The following is a 24651-nucleotide window of genomic DNA, read 5'->3' on the forward strand; positions in this document are numbered from 1 at the left end:
TATTTTTAGTTTTGGGACGAATCCTGGATTCGTACCAAATTTTGGGATGAATCCAGAGATTCGTCCCAAAAATTTAATTATTTAAAAAAAAAAACAAAATTGGACGCCTTAAATACGGACCTAGAGATATCGGAATTTAATGAAACAAATTTCTATGTGCTCGTATCATTGTCCTGATCGTAAATCCATCAATAAAAATATTTTTTACCAAATATATATATTTTTGGAATTTTTTAATCCTAATTTGACCTAATTTGGTGTTACAAATTTAAATCACTGAAAATATTAATTAAAAATTAAGGATGTTGACGTATTTACGATCAGCTCAACAATATGGACGCATAGAAACTTGTTTCATCAAATTTCGATGTCTTTAGATCCATATTTAAGCCTTAGGTGTTTGATATTATTTATTTAAAAATATTTTTAGTTTTGGGACGAATCCAGGAATTTGTCCCAAAGTTTAGGACGAATCTCTGGATTCGTCCCAAAAATTTAATTATTTTAAAAAAAACAAAATTGGACGCCTTAAATACGGACCTAGAGACATCGGAATTTGATGAAACAAGTTTCTATGTACTCGTATCATTGTCCTGATCGTAAATCTTTCAATGAAAATATTTTTAATCAAATATATATATTTTTGGAATTTTTTAATCCCAATTTGACCTAATTTGGTCTTAAAAATTCATACCACTGAAAATATTTATTAAAAATTATGGATGATGATGTATTTATGATCAGCTCAACGATACGGATGCTTAGAAACTTGTTTCATCAAATTCCAAGGTCTCTATGTCCATATTTAAGCTTTCGAATACTAATTTACAATCGTTCAGTACACAACACCTTTTTAGTTAGTATCAACCTATATATGTTTTAAAAAATATCTACCTAGAGACATCAGAATTTGATGAAACAAGTTTCTATGTGCTCGTATTGTTGTCCTGATCGTAAATCTATCAATAAAAGATTTTTTACCAAATATATATATTTTTGGAATTTTTTAATCCCAATTTGACCTAATTTGGTGTTAAAAATTTAAATCACTGAAAATATTAATTAAAAATTTAGGATGTTGAAGTATTTACGATCAGCTCAACGATACGGACGCATAGAAACTTGTTTCATCCAATTCCGATGTCTCTAAGTTCATATTTAAGCCTTAGGTGTTTGATATTATTTATTTAAAAATATGTTTAGTTTTGGGACGAATCCAGAGATTCGTCCCAAATATTTAATTATTTAAAAAAAAACAAAATTGGAGGCCGTAAATACCGACTTAGAGATATCAGAATTTGATGAAACAAGTTTCTATGTGCTCATATCATTGTCCTGATCTTAAATCCATCAATAAAAATATTTTTTACCAGATATATATATTTTTGGAATTTTTAATCCTAATTTGACCTAATTTGGTGTTAAAAATTTAAATCACTGAAAATATTAATTAAAAATTAAGGATGTTGACATATTTATGATCAGCTCAATAATACGGACGCATAAAAACTTGTTTCATCAAATTTCGATGTCTCTAGGTCCATATTTAAGCCTTAGTCGTTTGATATTATTTATTTAAAAATATTTTTATTTTTGGGACGAATCCATGAATTCGTCCCAAAGTTTGGGACGAATCTCTGGATTCGTCCGAAAAATTTAATTATTAAAAAAAAAATAAAATTGGACGCCTTAAATACGGACCTAGAGACATCGGAATTTGATGAAACAAGTTTCTATGTGCTCGTATCGTCGTCCTAATTGTAAATCTATCAATAAAAATATTTTTTACCAAATATATATATTTTTGAAATATTTTAATCCCAATTTGACCTAATTTGGTCTTAAAAATTCACATCGCCGAAAATATTTATTAAAAATTATGGATGATGACGTATTTACGATCAGCTCAACGATACGGATGCTTAGAAACTTGATTCATCAAATTCCGAGGTCTCTATGTCCATATTTAAGCTTTCGGATACTAATTTACAACCGTTCAGTACACAACACCTTTTTAGTTAGTATCAACCTATATATGTTTTAAAAATATCTACCTAGAGACATCAGAATTTGATGAAACAAGTTTCTATGTGCTCGTATCATTGTCCTGATCATAAATCTATCAATAAAAATATTTTTAATCAAATATATATATTTTTTGAAATTTTTAATCTCAATTTGACCTAATTTGGTCTTTAAAATTCAAATCACCGAAAATATTTATTAAAAATTATGGATGATGACGTATTTATGATCAGCTCAACGATACGAATGCTTAAAAACTTGTTTCATCAAATTCTGATATCTCTATGTTCATATTTAAGCTTTCGGATACTAATTTACAACCGTTCAGTACACAACACCTTTTTAGTTAGTATCAACCTATATATGTTTTAAAAAATATCTACCTAGAGACATCGGAATTTGATGAAACAAGTTTCTATGTGCTCGTATCGTTGTCCTGATCGTAAATCTATCAATAAAAATATTTTTAATCAAATATATATATTTTTGGAAATTTTTAATCCCAATTTGACTTAATTTGGTCTTAAAAATTCAAACCACCGAAAATATTTATTAAAAATTATGGATGATGACGTATTTACGATCAGCTCAACGATACGGATGCTTAGAAACTTGTTTCATCAAATTCTGATGTCTCTTTGTCTATATTTAAGCTTTCGGATACTAATTTACAACCGTTCAGTACACAACACCTTTTTAGTTAGTATCAACCTATATATGTTTTAAAAAATATCTACCTAGAGACATCGGAATTTGATGAAACAAGTTTCTATGTGCTCGTATCATTGTCCTGATCGTAAATATATCAATAAAAATATTTTTTACCAAATATATATATTTTTGGAATTTTTTAATCCCAATTTGACCTAATTTGGTGTTACAAATTTAAATCACTGAAAATATTGATTAAAAATTAAGGATGTTGACGTATTTACGATCAGCTCAACGATACAGATGTATAGAAACTTGTTTCATCAAATTCTGATGTCTCTAGGTCCATATTTAAGCTTTAGGCGTTTGATATTATTTATTTAAAAATATTTTTAGTTTTGGGACGAATCCAGAGATTCGTCCCAAATATTTAATTATTAAAAAAAAAAAAAATTGGACGCCTTAAATACGGACCTAGAGACATCGGAATTTGATGAAACAAGTTTCTATGTGCTCGTATCATTGTTCTGATCGTAAATCTATCAATAAAAATATTTTTTTACCAAATATATATATTTTTGGAATTTTTTAATCCCAATTTGACCTAATTTGGTGTTAAAAATTCAAATCACTGAAAATTATAATTAAAAATTATGGATGATGACGTATTTACGATCAGCTCAATGATACGGATGCATAGAAACTTGTTTCATCAAATTCCGATGTCTCTAGGTCCATATTTAAGCCTTAGGTGTTTGATTTTATTAATTTAAAAATATTTTCAGTTTTGGGACGAATCCTCGATTCGTCCCAGAATTTGGGACGAATCCTCGATTCGTTCCCAAATCTGGGACGAATCTAGGATTTGTCCCTAAATTTGCGACAAATTCTTAATTCGTTCCAGGTTTGGGGGCAAATTTAGCAACGAATTTGTTTTATGTTGCAAACTTGAAACGAAATTTTTTTGTTGCAAATTTTGTTGGTTATTTGGGTCGAAATTTATTTTCGACCCTAAATTTGTCCCAATTTTGGGACGAATATTTTTCGTTCCAAAATTTTGTCCCCAAATTTGTGTTTTTTTGTAGTGCTATTTTTGTACTCAAGTACTCTATCGAGAGTTTACCGATAGAGAATATTAGTGGTTTACCCGTTGATAGGTCTAAAGAACTTGGGTTTTAGAGTATACGTCGTTGAAGGCTCCAAATAAAGTAAATCGATCGCGTTCTATTTTTCTTTTCGCACTTAGGCGTTTTTTCACTGCGCGCTCACTTTCCTTTGAGTTTCAAAAAAGATAAAGTTTTTTTAAATACATGTGATTCATCCCCCCCCCCCTCCTCTCTCACGTGCCAATGATCCTACAATATGTTCAATCGTGTGAACATTTAAGTTCAGTTGACTGAACACCTATTTTTCAAAAAATATTTGAAAAACTATTTTTCAAAGTAATTTGTTTTAAAATAACACATCTAAAAATTCATCCTTAGGGAAATGTCTAACCCCTTTTTCCTTTACTCAATTGATATTGAATGATCAATGAGTTTAGTATAGAGTTAGTCACTTTCAGTGATTCTTTTGAGTTTAGACCCCTTGGTTTATATCGATGCACTTGTCTACATCTTGAATTAAAGGTAAATTCTAACATCTCACACCTATCTACATGGCCCAATACATAGACAAGTTAAATCTTAAGTGTTTGTGAGATACAAAAGGTTACCTAGATCTATCAGTTAATGCAATCTACGGTAGAACCTAGACTATCCAAAATAGATAAGTATAGTATTAACTAAAGTCTATTCTATTAGTTTTCACTAAATAAAGAAATTATTAGTTTTATTTTAACATCTCACAAATCCTAAGTAATCAAGCAAGTTAATCCTATGATTGTGGTTATATGAGATGCTTAACTTGTCCAGGTAAATTTAGATTTTATCGTGGTCAATTATTTTGTTTATTAAATTTGTTTAATTTAGATTAATTCTGAATTTGGATTAATTTAATTTGTTTAAGTTTAATTAAATTTTAGTTGAATTTTGGTTTGATTTAAAATTTAAATAAGTTTTAATTAACTTTTAATTTATTGATTAATTTTTAATTGAATTTTGTTTGGATTGTTAAAGTTTAAATAAGTTTTAATTAACTTTGATTTATTGATTAAGTTTTAATTGAATTTTGATTTGGATTATTAAAGTTTAAATAAGTGTTATTTACCTTTTGATTTATTGATTAAGTTTGAATTTTGATTTGGATTATTAAACTTTAAATAAGTGTTAATTACCTTTTGATTTATTGATTAAGTTTTAATTAAGAATTATTTTTGAATTAATTTAGAATTATTTTTTTTAGATACAACTAATTAAGAATTAACTTTAAAATTCAATTAGGTTTCAAATTGAAAACTAAAAATAGTTAAGTTGAATCTAGTTAAGGTTGATTTTAAACTGATTAATTATTGATTTGATTATTTAGAATTTGAGAAAGGCTGATTGATTTTATGTTAGATTCAAATTTAGTTTTAGATTTATCAAGGAGTTTATAGAGTAAGCTGCCATGCTATGGTAAGTCACACGGGCATCACTAAAGTAACCACGTGTCTAAACAAAACTTCCCAAAAATAACCAACCCAAAGAAGTTAATATTAGGTTTTAATCTAACTAGCTCATGTTTAACTAAGGTAGCTTCAACTAGATCCACTGGGTCTAGTGTACTAAATAGAATACATATGATTCAACCTAAGATATGCCTTCGACAAAACTTCCTTAACCTAGTATCATCCCAACTCATTCCATTACTAGGTTGTCTAGATTATTAAACTTTTTCTATATCTAACCATTCTAATTTAAATAAGAAGAAAGCATGGCATTTTAAAGTATAAAATAAACAACTAAGTCAAACAATAAAGAAAAAAAATGAAAATACATGCTCCTCCTAGATCAATGTTATTTTATTTTTTTCTCCCCTAATCACAGATTTGGTAATGTTTATCTATATAGTAAACATACTCTTTTGGAATCAAGAATTTATTATTTCCTACTTTATTTATTAATTTTGATTTTAGAACCCATGCTTGAACATATTTATTATCATTTCTAGTTAATAGAGACATGTAGGTTTTATGTTGAGTGTTAGATTTGTATCTGAGTCTGATTTTATTATACATGGCCCTTTGGATTCCAAATATCATATTTAGATACTTGGAGCCTGAAGTGAACTTTTCCAATGTTGTCTTAAACTTTTCAACTTGACCTTTAAAGAAGGAATTTTCTTCCTCAAATTTTTGGGCTTGAGTTGGAGTTCCTTCTTGAACTTGGCTAATTAGAGGGTTTGGACTGATCTCTTCCTTAAGGAATTTTACCTCTTTTTGGAGAGATTTAACCATTTTCTCATATTTATCTAATTTTCTAGTAGTACCTTTCTACTAGAGCCATGAAGTTGGTTTGATCTAACTCCAACTCTGAAGATAATTCATCCCATGTTGCTTTGAGAGCTCTATTCTTCTTTGACTTCTTTTACTTGTCTTTCTTTTGGTTGGGACGCTTAGATTTGTAGTATCCTTTTTCGTTGCATCCATAGAAAGTTACCTCCGATATAGACCTGCTTGATTTGCCATGTGGTAGGATTGCTCTTTTGATGTCCCTTCTAGTAAAGCTCTTCTTCTTGAACATCTTTTGTACTAGATTTATGATTTTCATGGTTGCATCTTCTTCTTCCTCATCCGATTCTAATTCTTCCTCTGATTTTGACATCGATCAAGGTTTTGATTTGGTTCCCCTTTTAATTTGTCCTACAACCAAAGCTATACCTTTCTCAATTTATCTTGAGTTAGCTTGTTCATGTAATTCAAATTTGCAAAATATTTTGTCTAACTTAACAATGGAAAGATCCCTAGATACCCTTATATGTATCAACCATTGATGTCCACAATGTCTTTCGGGAAAAAGCTTTTAAAGCATACCTTATTGGATCCTAATTTTCCATTGTTTGTCTGATTGAGTGAAGCATATTCAAAATATCCTTGATTCTTGCATGCAGTTGACTTGCGGATTCTCCATTCTGCATTTGGATGTTAAATAAAGAATTTACAAGTAGGTCTCGTTCTGTCACCTTTGAGTTGGGCGTTCCTTCATGAAGTTCAATTAGTTTATCCTAGAGATTCTTTGCACCATTGATTGGACCGATCCAATTTAGTTCTTCTTTTGTAAGACCACACAATAATATGTTTGTTGCTCGAATGTTGTATTGGGCCTTCTTTTTGGTACTTGTCTCCCCTTGTCCATTTCTTGTAGTTTTCTAGTTTCATCTACCAATACAGTGAAGTCATTCTTGACGTTGATCCACATATCAATTTTGATTTGCATAAAATACTTCATCTGTCCTTTCCAATAAATGAAATTATTGTCATTGAATAGTAGTAGATGAATAGTACTAAATCCTTCTTGTTAATACATTTCTCTTGCAGAGATTGTACTCATAAAATCCAAGACTTTTTAGGGTCTTGGGATAAGTTGTGCAATGGAGAAAGAGTATTCTAATAAGAAGGAGAAAGACAATTTGAGAACTTTTATTTTAAGGAGATTTTAATAGTTTGTTTTATGACAACAAGAAATTTTTCAAAAACTCGGAAAAAGTTGTTAAACTTATGCAAAGTAACATGGCTCTGATACCAATTGTAGGACTAAAAGTGCAATAGAAAGGGGGTTGAATATCGCTCATCGAAAAACCTTTCTTTATACGAAAATATAGTTAGAAAGCAGAAAAATAAAACAAGACATAAAAGACTCAGGCGGTTTTACTTGATTTGTAGCCCAACCGACTACTACTCCAAAGCCCGCTATCTTTGATCACTTCGATGTGCAATCTACTATAAAAGACGAAGCAAACTCGTACAATGAATGAAGGTGGATAGTAATAAACTTCTATCACCTTGAACAAATGCGATTAATAAAAATAATATACCAACAATCAAAGAAGTAGAAGATGAGCGTAGATTGTTAGAGAGCCTTTTAGCATCATAGTAGCAACACTTGCATGTTCTGAGCAGCATGAAGACTATGACATGATGAAAGATTTGATTATCCAGCCTCTGACTTTGCGGCTCCTTTTATAACCTTTTTATTTGGTCGACTAAACTCTAGAAATTGCCCAGCTTCACATCTAGGTTCACGATCTGCCCAGATCGTGTTGGTGCAGGGTGCACCAGAATCAAACTTGAGTTTTAATATTGTTAAAAGTTCAAGTTAAGTCTTATTGTGATCTGATGAATTGACTAAGTATGCAGGCAGTTTACTCAACCAGGAAAAAGCCCTAGTCACTGCTAGATAGGAAAGTCTTAGTAGATCATGGAAGTCAGGCAGAAAGTCTAAGTGGGTCGAGGACCTGACACTTGGCAGTTGGACTCGATAGGTATGGAGGACTTGATATCAAGGGGAAGTCCGGGTGAGACGATTTGATGTTGAATCGAAGTCCAAACAGGTCTGGAGGACCCGATGTTTGCAGGTAGATTGAGATAAACAACTGGAATGGAGTGACAGGGAGGTCATATCCTGAGAAGGGACAAACCTTAGGTCGTTGATTCAACTGAAGAAATCGAGAGGTTTCCAAGTTGAGATCAAGACAAGCCTTACTATCTTTTCTTACTCATGCTTCATTACACTACTATGCTAACTGTGTTGCATGGATATTTTCTATATACTGTGGAACTAACTCTGTTTTACAGAAATTGATGGGATTAGTCGACAAACACGAGATTCAGTCGATCGAACCTAGTTGATGTGATAGGATTTAGATCGCGTAGAGCAAAGATGGAATTTAGATGGATCGATCAACCGAACCCAGAAATCGATCGACCAAACCTATTTTGGTATACACAGTGGTAGATTCAAATCTGAACGAAGAAAGAAATAAGACAGATTGGTCAACCAATCAAGGTGATTAGTCGACCAAACAATTAATGCTCTTAATTACGCAAAGATTGGATCTCATCAGAGAATGAAGTGAGCATGTTCCGTCGACCGATGGGAAGATCAGTCGACCTAATGGATCAGTCGACTGAATGTCTTTTCAGTTGACTGAGTGCTACTTATAAATAGGCCTTGAGATCAAAGCCAAAGCAATCAAATTTTTCCTAGCAACATTCTCATTCTCTCTGTTCGTGTTGCTGCTACTACTAAGCTTCATTTATGCGTGCAAGCTGCTACGACTCTTCTCCAACGATCTGCGCTTCAATTTTTCATCTTTGTCGGTTTACTTTAAAGCTTGCATTACTTTGTTAAGCTAGTAGTTTGTTACTATCCTGTACATCATTTATACTAGTTACTTCTTCTTCGAAATTTTTAAAAAGAAGACTATTAATGAATTGTCCAACGGTGCGATCAAGGATCGCGGGTCTTGGAGTATGAGTCACCATAGGCTCCAAATCAAGTAACCGAACTTGTCTATCTTTTTTAGTTTAACTTCCGCTACTACTTTGATATTTATTCTATGAATCAACACTAAAAGAAAATCTTTTTAAACGAACAATATTTACCCTCTCCCCCCCCAATCGTCTCTACTTGATCCTTCAGATCGTATCTCCATGAAATTTGCCTTTATCAGTCGACTGACTCCCTATTTGGTTGACTGAACCTCTAAATTTCTTTTTGCTTCTCAATCCGATCTTATCCAATCTGCTCTTACCAAATGTTTGGTTGACCGATCTTATATTCGATCGACTGAACTCTGTTATTTCCTTTGTTGTTTGATCTGAACTTTAGTTACCAAAATCGGATCGATCGACTGATCATGCTATCGATCAACCGAGACAACATTTCCTTCTTCGTCTCAATTTGAATATAATCTTATCTCATCACTGGGGATCGATCAACTAAACCATTTAGTTTGATCAGCCAAACCTTTTAATCACCTTGAACTTTGTTTTCTGCAAAACCAAGTAATATAATATAATAATAATGATTTTGTAAAATAGACTTAGAATCAAATAAATGTGCATGCATTAATACGTCAGTTAAAACTGTATGATCTCAATTTAGAAACTTCCATTGATTTCTTCAGTCGAATCAACACCTAAGATTTGTTCCAATCGGGACACAACCTCATTGAACTATTCTCCTGGAGCTTAACTTAACTTATCAACCAAACATCTAGTCCTCCAAACTTATATGGACTTCCTCTTTTGCTCAGAGTTTGATCGACCCACAAGGACTTTCCTTACTTGATGTCTGGTCTAGCTGACCCATCAAGTGTATTGTCAGATCAACTCAGCTAATCTTTTACTTGGTATCTGGTCCTTCTGATCCACTAAGACTTCTTGCCTAGTATCTGGTCGTCCTAAACCACTAGGCTTTCTTGATGCCTAATGTCTGGTCTTCCTGACCGGCTTTTCATGTTTAGGGACCTGCACAATAAGTTTACCAATTAAGCATATAATGTCTAATTTTAAACCCTTTATCATATATCAAAATATACGTTTGATTATCGATGCTGACTGCACTAACAAAAATCATAAGAACAAATTTCCCCATAGATCATTAACTTCAATTTTTTTAAATAATCCATATATCCCCTCCTTACTGCTCTTCCTCCCTATTTCGCCCACTAGGTAAATCCTTGATGGTCGTAAGATTTGAATCCTTGGTGCATTAGGGTCTCTTAGATCTGTATTGCTGACTTTGGTCAATCCCAAATCTATCAGACTTTGGTCAATCGCACATCTATCAATCTAGCAGGTGCCATGGATTTAAGGCAAGGTCAATAAGGAGCTTACATTTAACAAAACTCCTAAGTAACCTCAAACTATTATCTAGTTTGCAATTACATACTCAATATAATCTATTCAAATTACAATAAACAAAAATATTGTAATCTAGTCGAGTGCATGGGAAGTTTTGCACATCCGATATTGTCAGTCGATTTGCATCCGACTTGGCAATATGGGATTTTATATATTTTTTTTCTGTACCCCTGCTTACTTGGAGGTGTGAATGAGAGAAAGGATGAATCGTCTTTCCTTTGCTTAACTACGGTAAAATAATGGACTTAGGGATTAATAAATCCATTATTCTTTGAGTATTTTTTTTATTGCCCAAATGAGAACTATCCTCCTTCCTAGTCGAGCCCATTCTCGTGTTCTGAATCAAAGCCCGCGACGTCACGAAGCAATCGCGAACGTGCCAACTATCTTAACGAACTTTTTTTTTTTTCTTTTCTTTCTTTTTCTTTTTAAAGATTTTTTTTTCATATTAAATTTGTTTCATTCTTTCGTAAATAGAACATAGCCAAACTACAATCATTTTAAATTTATCAAAACATATATAAACTATCTTTAAATTGTTCATTTACCAATATTTAGCTATTTTAAAAAAAAAACTAATTTTAAAATTTATTATTCTAAAATGTTATTTATTTATTTTAGAAAATTGAATGTGAACGAATAAATAAATAAAATAAATGGAAAAAAGAAAGGAAAGGGGAATAGCATCTATGCAGTGGTAAATCTAATATTTCATTATTAAAAATTTGATAGATAAAACTATACTTATAAAAAAAATCATAATATTAAGTAACGTGATTCTCTGTAAACATTCCATGAACTTTCCATTATCAAATATAACACAGACAGAATAGTGCTACAAATACACATGCTCTTTATATATTTGATAAATATATTTTTGAATTAAATGTCAGAAAAAAAAAAAGATCATAGATCATAGTTACCTTAAACATGTCTATATACAATTTGTTCATCAATCATGAATATTGAGTACTTCCCTAATATTGAAATTATATCAACATGGAAAATGTAACTTACACCATAAAATTGATTAAAAAAAATCCCTTACAATTTGATTAAAAAAATAAACACTTGTGAGCGGCAATGGCACGTGTGTAGATTTAATATGATAGAAACAGATCCTTAACGATTTGATCAAATCCATGAAGGTTGATTGCTTGTCTAAACGAAGTACATCCGAAGGCTATGGAACTAAAGCAATTCTAAAATGCAGCATTCGTTGAAAGTTCAAAAACATAAAGGAAACCACACATTTACATCAAGAATTGTCAGATCTTACTTATCGTAATTCGTTCTCGTCGTAAGAAAATGTGAGGTTCCAAAAATTTGTAGCCCTGCACCTGGTATCGAATTATGGATCATTCTGCTTGTTTCTTGGGCTAGTCACACTTAATATTTCTGTAAATCCTTCTCACGAACAAAGTAGAGCCAAGATATCCCACAGCGCCTGAGTATCAAAACCGAAAGTCACAAGAGGCGACTTAGAAGATGTAAAAGCATGCATTTTCAATTTCAACATAACGATCTCATGCTTACTCACCACATAGGATTCCTAAACCCAAACAGAACATCAAAGTGTAACCGAAGTAGAAGCTCATCTGGAAAAAACCCGACATCTTGGTCTTCATGTGGTAGTAATATATAGAGTAAAGGTACACATAGACGGCGGTGGAGGCAGCAGAGAAGAATGAAGTCCATTGCCAGTGATAGTTCTCGGCATTTAGCAAGAAATATGTACCAACTATGGTCACACAAATGGTGACAATTAGGAGGATCAGGAAGACTAGTAGCATAAAGCCATACACATAATAAACCTGCACAAGCAAGATGTAAATGTTCGATTGGGCATATCCATTTCCACAAATGCTCATATTTTTGGTCTAAAAACTTTTAGATGGGATAAAAAACTGAATGGATAAATGTTATTATCGATAAATTAGGCATGATTGGATTAAATTAAATATGTCATAATTTTATTTGATTTAAATAGATTTAGAAAGGTAATTATTAGGATTATAATATTTTCTTATTTTGTGAGATTTGGACTTGTACGCTTTCTTCTATTTAACGATGTATTGAGATCTGAATTATAGATGTATAAAAGAATATTTCAGTCTTTCTCCTTTATTTCTTTTGGTGTATTATTTACATGGGTATCAAAGTCTGGCTCTAGGTCATGAATTTCAAAGCCGCTATGGTCGGCAAAATTCGTTTGAATCAGCCACCGACGACAATGCATCATCCTTGGAAGGAGGAAACCGACCAATTCAAATATCTTTGTATGATTCCCTCCAAATCACCATGCATAGATTTAATGGAAAAAATTACCTTGAATAGGCTCAATATGTGCGCTGGATAATCGATGGTAAACGGAAACTTGGACATTTGAATGGAGAAATAAAACCACCAACTTCGAATGATCCGAAATACAAACAATGGTGCTCAGAAAATTCTTTGGTGGCTACTTGGCATATTAACTCGATGGGCCCTATCATTGGCAACGCTTTCATGTTCTTACCAATAGCCCATGATGTATGGGAAGTTGTACATGAAACCTACTCTGATATGGAGAATCATTCTCAACTGTTCGAATTAAATATTAGAATGTGGAGAATGCAACAGGGAAATCGAGATGTTACTGCCTATTACAATGAAATGATGGCTATATGGCAAGAACTAGATTTATTTGAAGAGGAATGGGAAAATACCAATGATGATATTTGATATAAAAAGAAGGTAGAGAAAAGCAGGGTGTTTTTATTTTTCGCAGGTTTAAATAAGGAGCTTGATGAACTTAGGGGACGAATACTTGGGAGAAATTAGAGAAGTGTTCTCCCATCGAGAGGAACCTCGACGTCAAGTGATGCTAAAAGAAATTGAAGAACCAAAGATAGTGGATAGTGAGGGATGTACCCTTGTCACCAAAGGGACCAATTTTGAAGGCGATCAGCCAAAAATATAATGTGAAAGGTGCCACAAGTGGTGGCACACAATGGAGACATGCTGAAAAATCCATGGCAAACCAGCAAATTATAAAAAGAAGTCAAGCAGCAGCTCTAAAGCTACTAATGGTGTCGTTCGGGCCCTTCAAACAAGTGGTATTGATTCTAGACCTCTGAATCTCTTCCTTTCACAAAAGATCAAATAGAGCACATGTATAAAATGCTTCAGTCTCTCTGTTAAAAATTCTAACTCTTCCTGCTCTTTAGCTCAACAAGTATATCCCCTATAGCTTCTATTGCCAGCACAAAATCAAATGGTTCCTGGATATTAAATTCAGGTGCCACCGACCATATGACAAGCATATCACAATTTTTTTCTTCATATCGTGCACAGGGAATAAAAAGGTTAAAATTGCTTATGGATCCTTTGCTACTATCGTAGGGAAAGAAATTGTTGTTGTTTCTCCTTACCTTGTCCTTAGAGATGTTTTGCCTGTGCCTCATTTATCATATAATATGTTATCCGTCAGCAAACTTACCTTTGATCTTAACTATCATGTTATTTTTTTGTCCTCGTTGTGAATTTCAAGATTTGGCTTTGCAGAAGATGATTAGCAATGCTAGACAGGACAATGATCTCTACATCTTCAATGTTGGATCAATTTTCATCCAACAAGACCTCAAGACCTGTTTTAACTCATGACAATGAGATTATGTTATGACATTATCGTTTAACTTTCAATAGTTAAGACAATTGTTACCTAAGTTATTTTTAAATAAAAGTCCTTCATTGTTTAGATGTAAATCTTGTGAATTAGCCAAATATCATCGCTCGGTGTTTCCATTACAATAATATAAAAAATCAGCGCTATTTACTTTGATACATAGTCTAGGGTCCCTCTAGGATAGTAACATTGTCTTAAAAACGATGGTTTATCACATTTATAGATGATCATACTAGAATGACTTGAGTATTAATTTTGAAAAACAAATCTGATGTTGGAAATGTGTTCATAAATTTTTATAATATGGTTCAAACATAGATTAAAATTTTTCGTAGTGATAATAGGAAAGAATATTTCAATCAATTGCTAGGAAACTTTTTTGGTGAGAAAGGAATTGTTCATCAAAGTTCTTATATTCACATTCCTCAACAAAATAGAGTGGTTGAAAGAAAAAATAGGCACCTCCTCGAAGTTGTAAGGGCTGTAAGTTTTCATACTAAAGTTCCAAAGTACCTTTTGGGGTGATGTGATTCTAACCGCTACTTATTTAATAAATAGATTACCAACAAGGATACTAAAATTTCAAACTCCGATAAAAACCTTTCAAAATTATTTCTGTAACTCTCGCCTCTTCACAAATATTTCCCTAAAAAATTTTGGTAGCATTTTCTTCGTTCACAATCATGATCCAAGACATTCTAAACTTGATCCAAAATCTTATAAATGCATCTTTATTGGGTACTCTACAAATCAAAGAGGATACAAATGTTTTGATCCAATTTCAAAAAAAAAATGATATCCCAGGATGTCACATTTTTTGGACAATCTTACTACGATTCTCATCTTTAGAGGGAGCATAATAGGGAAGATGAATGTGTAAATGAGTCGGACTTAACATGTTATTCGAAGAACCTAAACCTGTGCCTTTTCAAAACAATGTCATGATAGAAAAGAGTAACAATTGGTTCAAAAGTCTTGTTTACAGAACGGAAGGTTGGGCTCAAAAAAAGAAGAAATTGTCCATCTACAAAGCCAAGAATCTTATCAAAGGCAAAATCATGAGACTAACAATGATTAGTCAAAGATCCCTGACAATAGAACTCAAGGTATGTCTGAGTTAAATTCCTCAAGTCAAGTTGATCTTCCTATTGCCCTAAGGAAAGGAGTTCGATCATGGACACAACACCCACTTTCGAATTTTGTATCTTATAAAAATCTGTCTCCTTCCTATTGTGTTTTTGTTTCACAACTTGACAGTGTTAATATTCCAAATAATATTCAGGAAACTCTAAAGATACCTGAGTGGAAAGAAGCAATTTTTGAGAAAATGAGAGCCCTACAGAAGAATTCTACTTTGAGGAATTTAAGTGGGTATTCACCACAAAGTACAACTTAGACGGTTCCCCTAGAACAAACAAGGCTCATTTGGTTGTTAAAGGCTTTATGCAAACTTACGGAGTAAACTATTCTGAAACATTCTCTCTAGTGGCTAAATTGAACACAGTTCGAGTCTTGTTATCAGTTGTTGCAAATCTCGATTGGTCACTAAATCAATTAGATGTGAAAATACATTTCTAAATGGTGATTTAGAAGAAGAGATCTACATGAAGACACTCCTAGGATTTTCTGATCAATTTGGATCATAAGTATGTAAGCTAAAAAAATCTCTCTATGTATTGAAGCAATCATCTAGAGCATGGTTCGAGGTTCACAAATTTTGTAAAAAGTCAAAGCTACGCCCAAGGATAATCTAATCATACTTTATTTACAAAGACATCTAAGAAAGACAAGATCTCTATGCTAATCGTGTATGTCGATGACATAATCTTAATAGGAGATGATATAAAAGAGATAAGCAAATTGAAAGCAAACCTAGCCACAGAATTCGAGATTAAAGACTTGGGTTAGTTATGGTACTTTATTGGAATGGAGATAGCAAGATCAAGGAAAGGTATCATGGTGTCTCAGAGAAATATATTCTCGACCTTTTAAAGGAAATTGGAATGGGTGGGTGCAAGACAGAAGATACTCCAATTGAAGTGAACGCAAAGCTAGGAGATATAAAAAATGGCACTCCAATAGACTCGGTAAGATATCAAAGACTTGTTGGGAGACTAATTTACTTGTCTCATACTTGCCTAGACATTGCTTTTGCAGTGAACTTGGGTTGTCAATTCATGCATTCTCCATACAAAGAATATATGGATGCAGTGTACCGAATCCTAAGATATTTAAAAGGAACACCTGGAAAGGGATTTTTCTTCAGAAAGGATGAGAAAAGCAACATTGAAGTATATACAGATGCAGACTAGCAGGCTCTATTACTGATCGAAGGTTAATTTCAGGGTACTTCACATTTGTGTGGGGCAACATGGTAACTTGGAGAAGAAGTAAAGTATTATAGCCAGAAGCAGTGCAGAAGCTAAGTTTACAACAATGACTCAAGGAGTATGTAAGATTCTTTAGCTAAAGAGAGTTTTGGATGAACAAAAGAGACCAATAAACTTCCTATGAAGCTACACTATGATAACAAAGCAACAATCAATATTGTTCATAATCTAGTTCTACATGATAAAACAAAACACATTGAAATTGATAAACACTTTATAAAAGAAAAGTTGGAAGATGGAATAATTTGCACTCCATTTGTACCAACCATGCTACAAGTAGCAGATGTTTTGATCAAGGGTCTTTCAAGACAACTCTTTGAAACACAAGTTAGCAAATTGTGCATAATGAACATCTTTGCACCAACTTGAGAGAGAGTGTCAATAAATTAGGCATGATTTGATTAGATTTAATATGTCATGATTTTATTTGATTGAAATAAATTTAGGAAGGTAATTATTAGGATTAGAATATTTCCTTATTTTGTAAGATTTGGACTTATACACTCTCTTCTATTTAATGATATATTAAGATCTGAATTATAGATGTATAAAAGAAGATTTCAGTCTTTCTCCTTCATTTTCTTTCGGTGCATTATTTACAGTTATTTAAAAAAAAACAGTGATGAGTGTGGAACATACACCCAATTGCCAAATGAAACATCACTCATTAGAAGAGAATAGCGTAAACTTGCAGAAGAGAAGTAGGTTACCTTATAGTTCCAAAACGAGGTGAACACAAAGTACATCTCTATGAAGATGCTACCAAATGGAAGTAATCCTCCCATCAATGATACAACTGAAGGTGTAAGATACCATTTCTTTTCGGGGATAGGTCGAGGAATGGTCTTAACACGGCATGGATTGTTTGGTGAACCACTCCAGTTCCTACTGACAACAGTGCCTAGAAGTGCTAGGGGAAATGAGATGAATGCCCATAGTATCAACATGACCACCATTGTCCCAAATGGAATAGCTGCTAGTGATCCATAAAATATAGCGATGGTGTTTAGTACGAAACCAATTCCGAAACACAGAAATGGAAAGAATGATGCTGTTACAATCATTGCCTTTATCCAACTTTTACCTGATAAGAAAAACAGAAAAACTTTAGTCTCATGTTAAACCTCACAAAAAGGGAGAATTTTTCCTCTTGTGAGATTCTCTGTCGTATATGATTGTGGTGTGCATTTCACATGCACATTTGGTGCATAGATCTGTAATTGAACAAAGCAGAAGTTCTACAAATTCACCAAAAGCCATGTTTTAAATGAAGGTCCCGGATGATTTAAAAGGCAGTCATGTGAAGGAGACATACCACCATTACGTGAGTAAAGTCCACCACTAACATAGCCAGAAATGAAAGACGTGAGAGCATAGCATACAATGAAAGTTGTAATTATAGATCCTCGCCTGGTCAACAAAAAGAAAAAGAATGAAAAGGGATTTTTTTTGTTCAGATAAGAAACCTAGATTATAGAATGCTATTCAACTACATAAGAATGAAATTATTGTATTATGTTCCTAAGAATCCACATTGCTATTTAAGCCTGTTTTCAACATAGAAATGCAAATACTGAAACAAAATGTGCATTTTCAGTATTCTAGGGCCTAAATCATTTTTAGCATTACTGCAGTATTATAATATTAATTTTTGTATGTGTCTTTGTTATTAATTGATTAGCAACAAAAATTACAAAAGTAATTGTTCGAATTGCCAGATCTCGTTGATAAAAACTACAGGAGACCATCTTCAATCTTTTTCATATATATAGGACATACTAATTAATCAACCCAAAGCTTGTTGCAATATACAAGCTACCAAGAATTGTTAGACAAAAGAGCAAGAGATCAAATTCCTTTCACATTGTCTTAGAATTATTTCACACTAAAATCTACCTGATCTAAAACAAGTAGCAAAAATTGTAGAATAACATTAATTTTCCTAGTGGACACTGGAACTGCATTTTAAACAATGAAGCAAAAAATACAGCGAATTAACTTAGGAAAGTAAATGGAAAATTACAAGAAGGCAATATATAAAGGCAGAGGGTACTATTTTAGAGTTGAACCAATAATGATTTTCCATACTAAAGAGGTATTTGCATGTGAACAAATTTATTGAATTGATCAAACCATTCAATGGATACGAACCATATGATTAAAATGTGCTACTATGGAATTGACTATTGGTCTAAATTTCTCTGGTAACAATAGTTCCATCGCAATATAAATGATATGTATTAACTGAGTCAATAATGAACTAATTTTTTTAAGCATATTCACAATTGCAGACATACCCCACGTATAATGTTCCAACAATTGCCAACAATATCACCAGAAGAACAAGTGTTGCCAACTGGGCACCTGTACCAATAAGTGCAGATAGAAGAACCAAACTGCGAGGGGATCGAAAGACATCCCCATGAACAAGTTTCCATCCAGATTCTTCACTCACATCCCTTTCCTACAAACAAACTGAATCATATTAAATTTCTAAAACAAATATTAAAAATGGATAGCAATAAGGTAATCTCAATGAGTAATTACCAGAGTCTCGAGTTCATCATCTTCACGAGCATATTTTGCATAATCATTCCTGAGAGTTCTCATTAATATCATAGAAACCAGTCCAGTAAGGAAAATGACCATCATGAAAGAATTGAAGATAGAGAACCAGTGAATCTGCATTAAGGAGATCAGTTTCAATGACAAGGACTAAGCATTTGTAGATAAAATTATTCATAATAATGACTAATAACATGCTAAATACCATAAGCTTATTGAACAAATATGATGCAGAATATTTGAATTTAACAAATAAATATTAACGATATTTAGTTAACTTCCAGTATTTAAAACTGATGCAATCAGCATATAAGTAACTCACTAGTCGTCTGGGATAGAGTATAAAATTTCAAAACCAATGATCACCATAGGAAATAGGAGTTTTAAGAAGTTGCAAGTATAGTATTCAAGTTTCCAGATGAAAAAGGAGTAATCTTGCTGAATAAATCAGAACTACACTACCTACCTGGTGCTCAAAGAAAGGGTAATCTAAGTAAACTTCAAAACGGCGGGCAAATGTCACATTGGTTGGCTCCCATTTTACCGAATATGACATTTCCAATTTTTTTTCTGCTACCAAAAGTTTAGAATTTTCTTGAGTGAGATTGACATGAATAATCTGCAAAAAAAAAAAGAGATACATACATGAAATAATTTTGAAAAAAAAAAGTAACCCAGAAAATTCTCCACAGTAGGAAATTTAAATGCAAAAAATCTACCTGATCCTTGTTATGTTGGATGACAATACTCTTATGCGTGAAAATGTAATGTTTATCCTTGTTGTTCTTGTCCGTCTCCCCAACAAAGCCTAAGTAGAAATTGTATATCAGCAACCAACAAATCTCACCAAACGATCAGAGGCATACAGATGTGAGCAAGTAAAGCACATACCCCACAAAGGCAAGTCATCTACATCACGTCCGCACCCAATGAAGAAAGAAATTTGACCATGAGCACATAAACAAGACAACAAAAGGCCGTTGTTAGTACAGGTTAAAAAAATCTGATAAAGGGACGAAGGAATGATTGATTTAACTCACCTATGAATAATTCAAACCAATATGAGTTTTCTATAGCATCAGTAAATTGCTTCACTTTTGCAACATCAAGATCAATAGTGCAAATGGGTTCCTTTTCAATATTTCCTGGCATATCAATTTCCATGAAATGGTTATTGAAAGATTATAGCATCAATGGAATGACCAGTGCTATTAAAGAAAACTGCACACTTTGAAACTTGATCTGGATCTGGCTTTCGATCAGTTCATTTCCACCGAGTACCTCTCCTAGGCCACCCCATTTATGTGCAGGGTTCTCAGACGGCTGACAGAATGGAAGACTGTAATAGTTGTATGTCTCTTGAGGGTTATTATAGGGACCAACCTTATTTACCCAGAGTGTAACCGGGCTGTCAGCTTGGTACTGCAAATAAATTGTTATCAAATATGAAAACCATGTTAAACATAAAAAGATTTTGTGGCATCAGTATGGAAAAACAGTACACAGAAATTATTTGGCCCAGGCGGAAGTGGAGAGAATAAATTTTGGAAATGTAAATCAACTCTGTAGGAAGAAGTAACAAAATAATGATATTGTATCTCCATGATACAAAAATTAAACTAGAAGAAATGGAAAAGACTGGCATCATTGGTTAATAAAATTGGAGGTAGAAATTAAACTAGATATCTCTCATTTCTCCGGCATGTAAAATATGAGAAAGTTTTTCGCATGTAACAAAAAAGATAGCATAAGATTTTATACTACTGCACTACCATAAATCGAAACGAATAGACCTTGCAAGTTATGCTTCCTGGTCAAGACACAACTGTTACTGAACACATTGTATTTAAGGCACAAAAATTATAATTTCGAGAAACCTATTAACAAGTTACATTTCTTTTCTCACCTTCTCCTTGCAATCCTGCAAGCATAAACTTCAAAAATCATCTTACTAGTCACTTAAATCACAACTTATCTAAGACAATTGTTAAGCAAATCATACAATCATGCAGGAGTGAAGAAAAAAAATGATCCACCTTGAAGGGCATTCACGCCCAAGTTCACTTATCAGGACTTTGAATGGAACCTATTAAACTGATACATGCCCTCTGTTGGACAGTGCAAAAAATAACCTCATAAATAAAGAACATACAGTTTAAGGTGACCAATAAAGATATAATAAAGAACCAAGTTAATATAATAGGAAAGGTAGAACATTCCCCGTTGCAAGAGTTGCAACCAAAATCAATATTCTGGTTTTTCTGAAACAAAGAGATATGCACCCAATAGGCATGCTTGTGATGGATTTCACTAGTGCTATCAGACATTGTATGTGCACACTTGTGAAATTATTAAAATAACAAGAGCAAAAACAGAGGCAAACTTAACTCAAGCTTTGGAAATGCATCTAAAAACCATGGTAAGATATTAAAAAGCCACCGATTACATTAACTTGAAAAGAAACATTGTGGCTAGTGTATAAGTCAAGTATTAGCAGTTGGAGAAATAGTCAACGAGATTAAGAGAGTAAGATTGCTTTAGGGTTAATAAAAGAGGAAATAAAGGAATTGTCCCCACTCATGCACTTAACAGATCAGCTACAACAAATAACAAAAAGAAAATAACATACATTTAAAATGGTTTGGTTTCAATACCCTCATATGAGAACTATACTTCATCACATGCAAAATAAATAGAATTAGCTAGGGGAGGTGGAGGAAGGCTAAGAAGTTTGTTGAACATAAGAAGATAGATCCCAAGTCAGTGATGCCATTTCTGCATAATTATTACATTGCAAACCAAGAGAATATTTCAGAGGCAAAATGGTGGAAAATATAGCATGCTACTGTAGACAGAATTAGACATCTCTTAAGCAGCAAATTAAAGTATTCTGTTTTAAGTGGAAAACAAGTAAATGTGAAACAGTGGTAATAGTTTAAAATGAATGATCTCCTGACCTTTTGCATCTGAGATGATTTAGTGGTGATTCCATGCCTATTGCATCTGAGTAAATGACAGACAACTGATGTATTCAGTAGCTAATAGGCATGGAAAAGGACACGTTCTATATTCTGATGATAAATGCTAAAATGCACAACCAATAACACTAAAATAGAAAACGGTTTTTACTCTGTCCATGTTTATTACATTGTTGGGCAAGAAAAAAAAATTTATGTTATGCCTAAACATTCTATATACTTCAGTGAGCATTAACCACTTTCTGGGAAGATCTATAGGTATATCAGTTGCAAAAAATCCTATAAGACATGAGAATATCAGAAAACGCTTGTTGGATCAATTGAGAGTGTAGAGAGTGTTAGATGAGTTAGAATTACCTACCATGCATATGTAGATGATTATATAATCTTCATAAGGCTTGCAAACATGTTGACTCATGTGATAGTAATGTCTCAGATAGAAACATATCAGTTCCCTTAGTCACCTGGATTTTGAACATCACATTTTTGCTTCTAGTGTTGTTGTAATTGCTGTGCTTTGTAAGTTATAGGTAATGGTCATCAATCTTTAAATTAAGATTCATATACAAAAAACATATTAATATTATAATACACTTATAGTCACCACATATGTTGTTTCAAAAAATTTTAATTTCAATTTGTTCACCATATATTGTGTGTCTGCATATACATAACCTAAAATCTTTGGTGAGGGTAAAGTTGTATGCCAAGTGAAAGCTTATAAGTTTTACCTAAAACTTGTGTATTTTGTTAACTTATCGATAAGGCAAAACCTTTCCACTTTTCAACTTATCCACAAGACACAATAACCCTATATGCAAGCATTTGGTCAATTTTATATACTACTTTTGGATTTCCAAACTTATAGGCATACATAAAAAATAAGCCAGGGATACTGACAGAGTTTTTCCTTTTTTGAAAATATGGCTATGAGAGGTCTCAAGCACTTACATTAGAGGAAAGACATGTTTCAAACTCAAATCTTGGCAACAACTTCCAAGGCCCTTACCAATTGAGTTAGTTGGTACCCTTAAATGTGAATAGGAATGGCAATGGATCAGGCATCCATGATTTTCTTTAGTACCTTTACCTGTTTAATTAACTGGATATCTGACCACTAAATATTGGCATAAAATATAGAAGTTAAAATCTGAACCTCCATTTAATTGAGTGGATACCCATCCATTTAATTGAGTGGATACCCATCAAGTACCCATATTTTACCGAATAATAGGTGGGTAATCTGTAGGTACCTAATTAGACAATAAGTATATGAGAAAATCTTTTTATACCCACAAATACTCAATGTATTGATAACCAAAAGACCCCATTGTAATAAATAGGTACCTAAACCTGACCCATTTAAGTCAGGTAGCTGGTTAAACAGATGTGCATTGTCATCCTTGGGCGTGTGGAAGAATTGGTACTTTCCTGTCAACACAAGTCGATCACCCCAAGCCCCTAAGAAGTATGTAAGAGGTACTTACCCTTCCAGTAACGAGTGAGCAATGCCGCATCAGATTCCCAGTCTTTTTGACAAAGCATTATTATAAATAATTACTACGGGGCATTTATTGTTTCCAAGAAAATAAAATATAGGAATTCGCGTTTTGATGTAATGTGAAAAGGTGGAGAATACAACTGTTCAAGGCACTCATTTTCACACAGAAAATCATCATATTATCAAACAATCTAGCACACGAAAAAAATGACATGATTCCAGATATCCAGATAAGCATACAAAATGCTATCGAGCCACAGAGAAGCAAGCAACCGCACAGAGTGATCAATACGCTGCAGATGGCAGGTGAACTTGTCCCTGAAGATGAATAGAGCTTCTTATAAAAAAAAACAAATAAATAAACCATTTTATTTCCAAACTGTGATCTGTCGACTATGGCGAGTTCAAGGAAGCTATATAGGATATCCAACTTTATTATAACGCCTAATAACTCCTCCACTTCAGTCATATGAGCTGGGACACAAGCCAGAAATTCCAAACTCAATATTTAGTTAAACCAAGAAAAATCCCATCTTGCTACGATCCCTGGCAAAACAAATGGTTCAGCAGAGGAACTCAATCCTCAGATCTGCACCACAATCAACAGAAGAAAAGAGAAGTCCGAAACCAAACACTGGTCGTCCCATGAGATCCCGGTGAAGCGAGCATTCAGATCACCAAAAGAAGAAATAGGATCAGTAGGGATAGATACCTTGTGGTCCGACTCGGATGCGGAAGCAAAGGAGGAAACGAGGAGGAGGAGGAGGAATGAGGCTGCGGAGATAGATCGAGCTCCCGGAAACATGGCCGCGGCCTGGATCTGAGAGCGGAGAAGCGCGGCGACGGAGCGGTCGCGCGAAGCTTGGATCGAGATCGAGCCCTTAAGAAAAAGATTTGCGTTATGAGCTAATTTCCTAAATATATCGACTTAATTAAAGTAGAAAACAAACATATAAAGAGAAATTTATAGTTGATAATACGATATATGAATGAAAATGGGCGAGATCCAAATTAATAAAATTGTAATATATATATATATATATATATATATATATATAAAGTTTTGATATCCTGCACGCCCGCACAAT

General features: G+C 33.1%; 1 protein-coding gene across 1 annotated transcript; it reads right to left on the minus strand.

The window, feature by feature from the left end:
* Positions 1–11381: 11381 nt before the first annotated feature.
* Positions 11382–24482, minus strand: LOC121992516 (transmembrane 9 superfamily member 1-like). The gene is made up of 12 exons (XM_042546961.1): positions 24276–24482; positions 20314–20506; positions 20125–20229; positions 19976–19993; positions 19804–19892; positions 19551–19703; positions 19067–19201; positions 18817–18983; positions 17835–17929; positions 17230–17603; positions 12003–12276; positions 11382–11909 (listed from the first exon to the last, which is right to left on the minus strand). Exons 1-12 carry the CDS (start codon positions 24366–24368, stop codon positions 11842–11844), a joined length of 1764 nt encoding a protein of 587 aa, XP_042402895.1. The 5' UTR covers positions 24369–24482; the 3' UTR covers positions 11382–11841.
* Between the last annotated feature and the right edge of the window lie 169 nt (positions 24483–24651).

Source organism: Zingiber officinale, chromosome 6B, assembly GCF_018446385.1.
Source record: "Zingiber officinale cultivar Zhangliang chromosome 6B, Zo_v1.1, whole genome shotgun sequence".
In the NCBI taxonomy this organism is placed as follows: Eukaryota; Viridiplantae; Streptophyta; class Magnoliopsida; order Zingiberales; family Zingiberaceae; genus Zingiber; species Zingiber officinale.

Excerpts from the sequence above, each read along its gene's own strand:
- LOC121992516 (XM_042546961.1), bottom strand. The coding sequence starts at position 24,368 with ATGTTTCCGGGAGCTCGATCTATCTCCGCAGCCTCATTCCTCCTCCTC. Across the intron at positions 17,930-18,816 it reads GTTGGAACATTATACGTGGG|GCGAGGATCTATAATTACAA; the intron begins GTATGTCTGCAA and ends TTTGTTGACCAG. Across the intron at positions 17,604-17,834 it reads ACTTTACTCACGTAATGGTG|GTAAAAGTTGGATAAAGGCA; the intron begins GTATGTCTCCTT and ends TTTTCTTATCAG.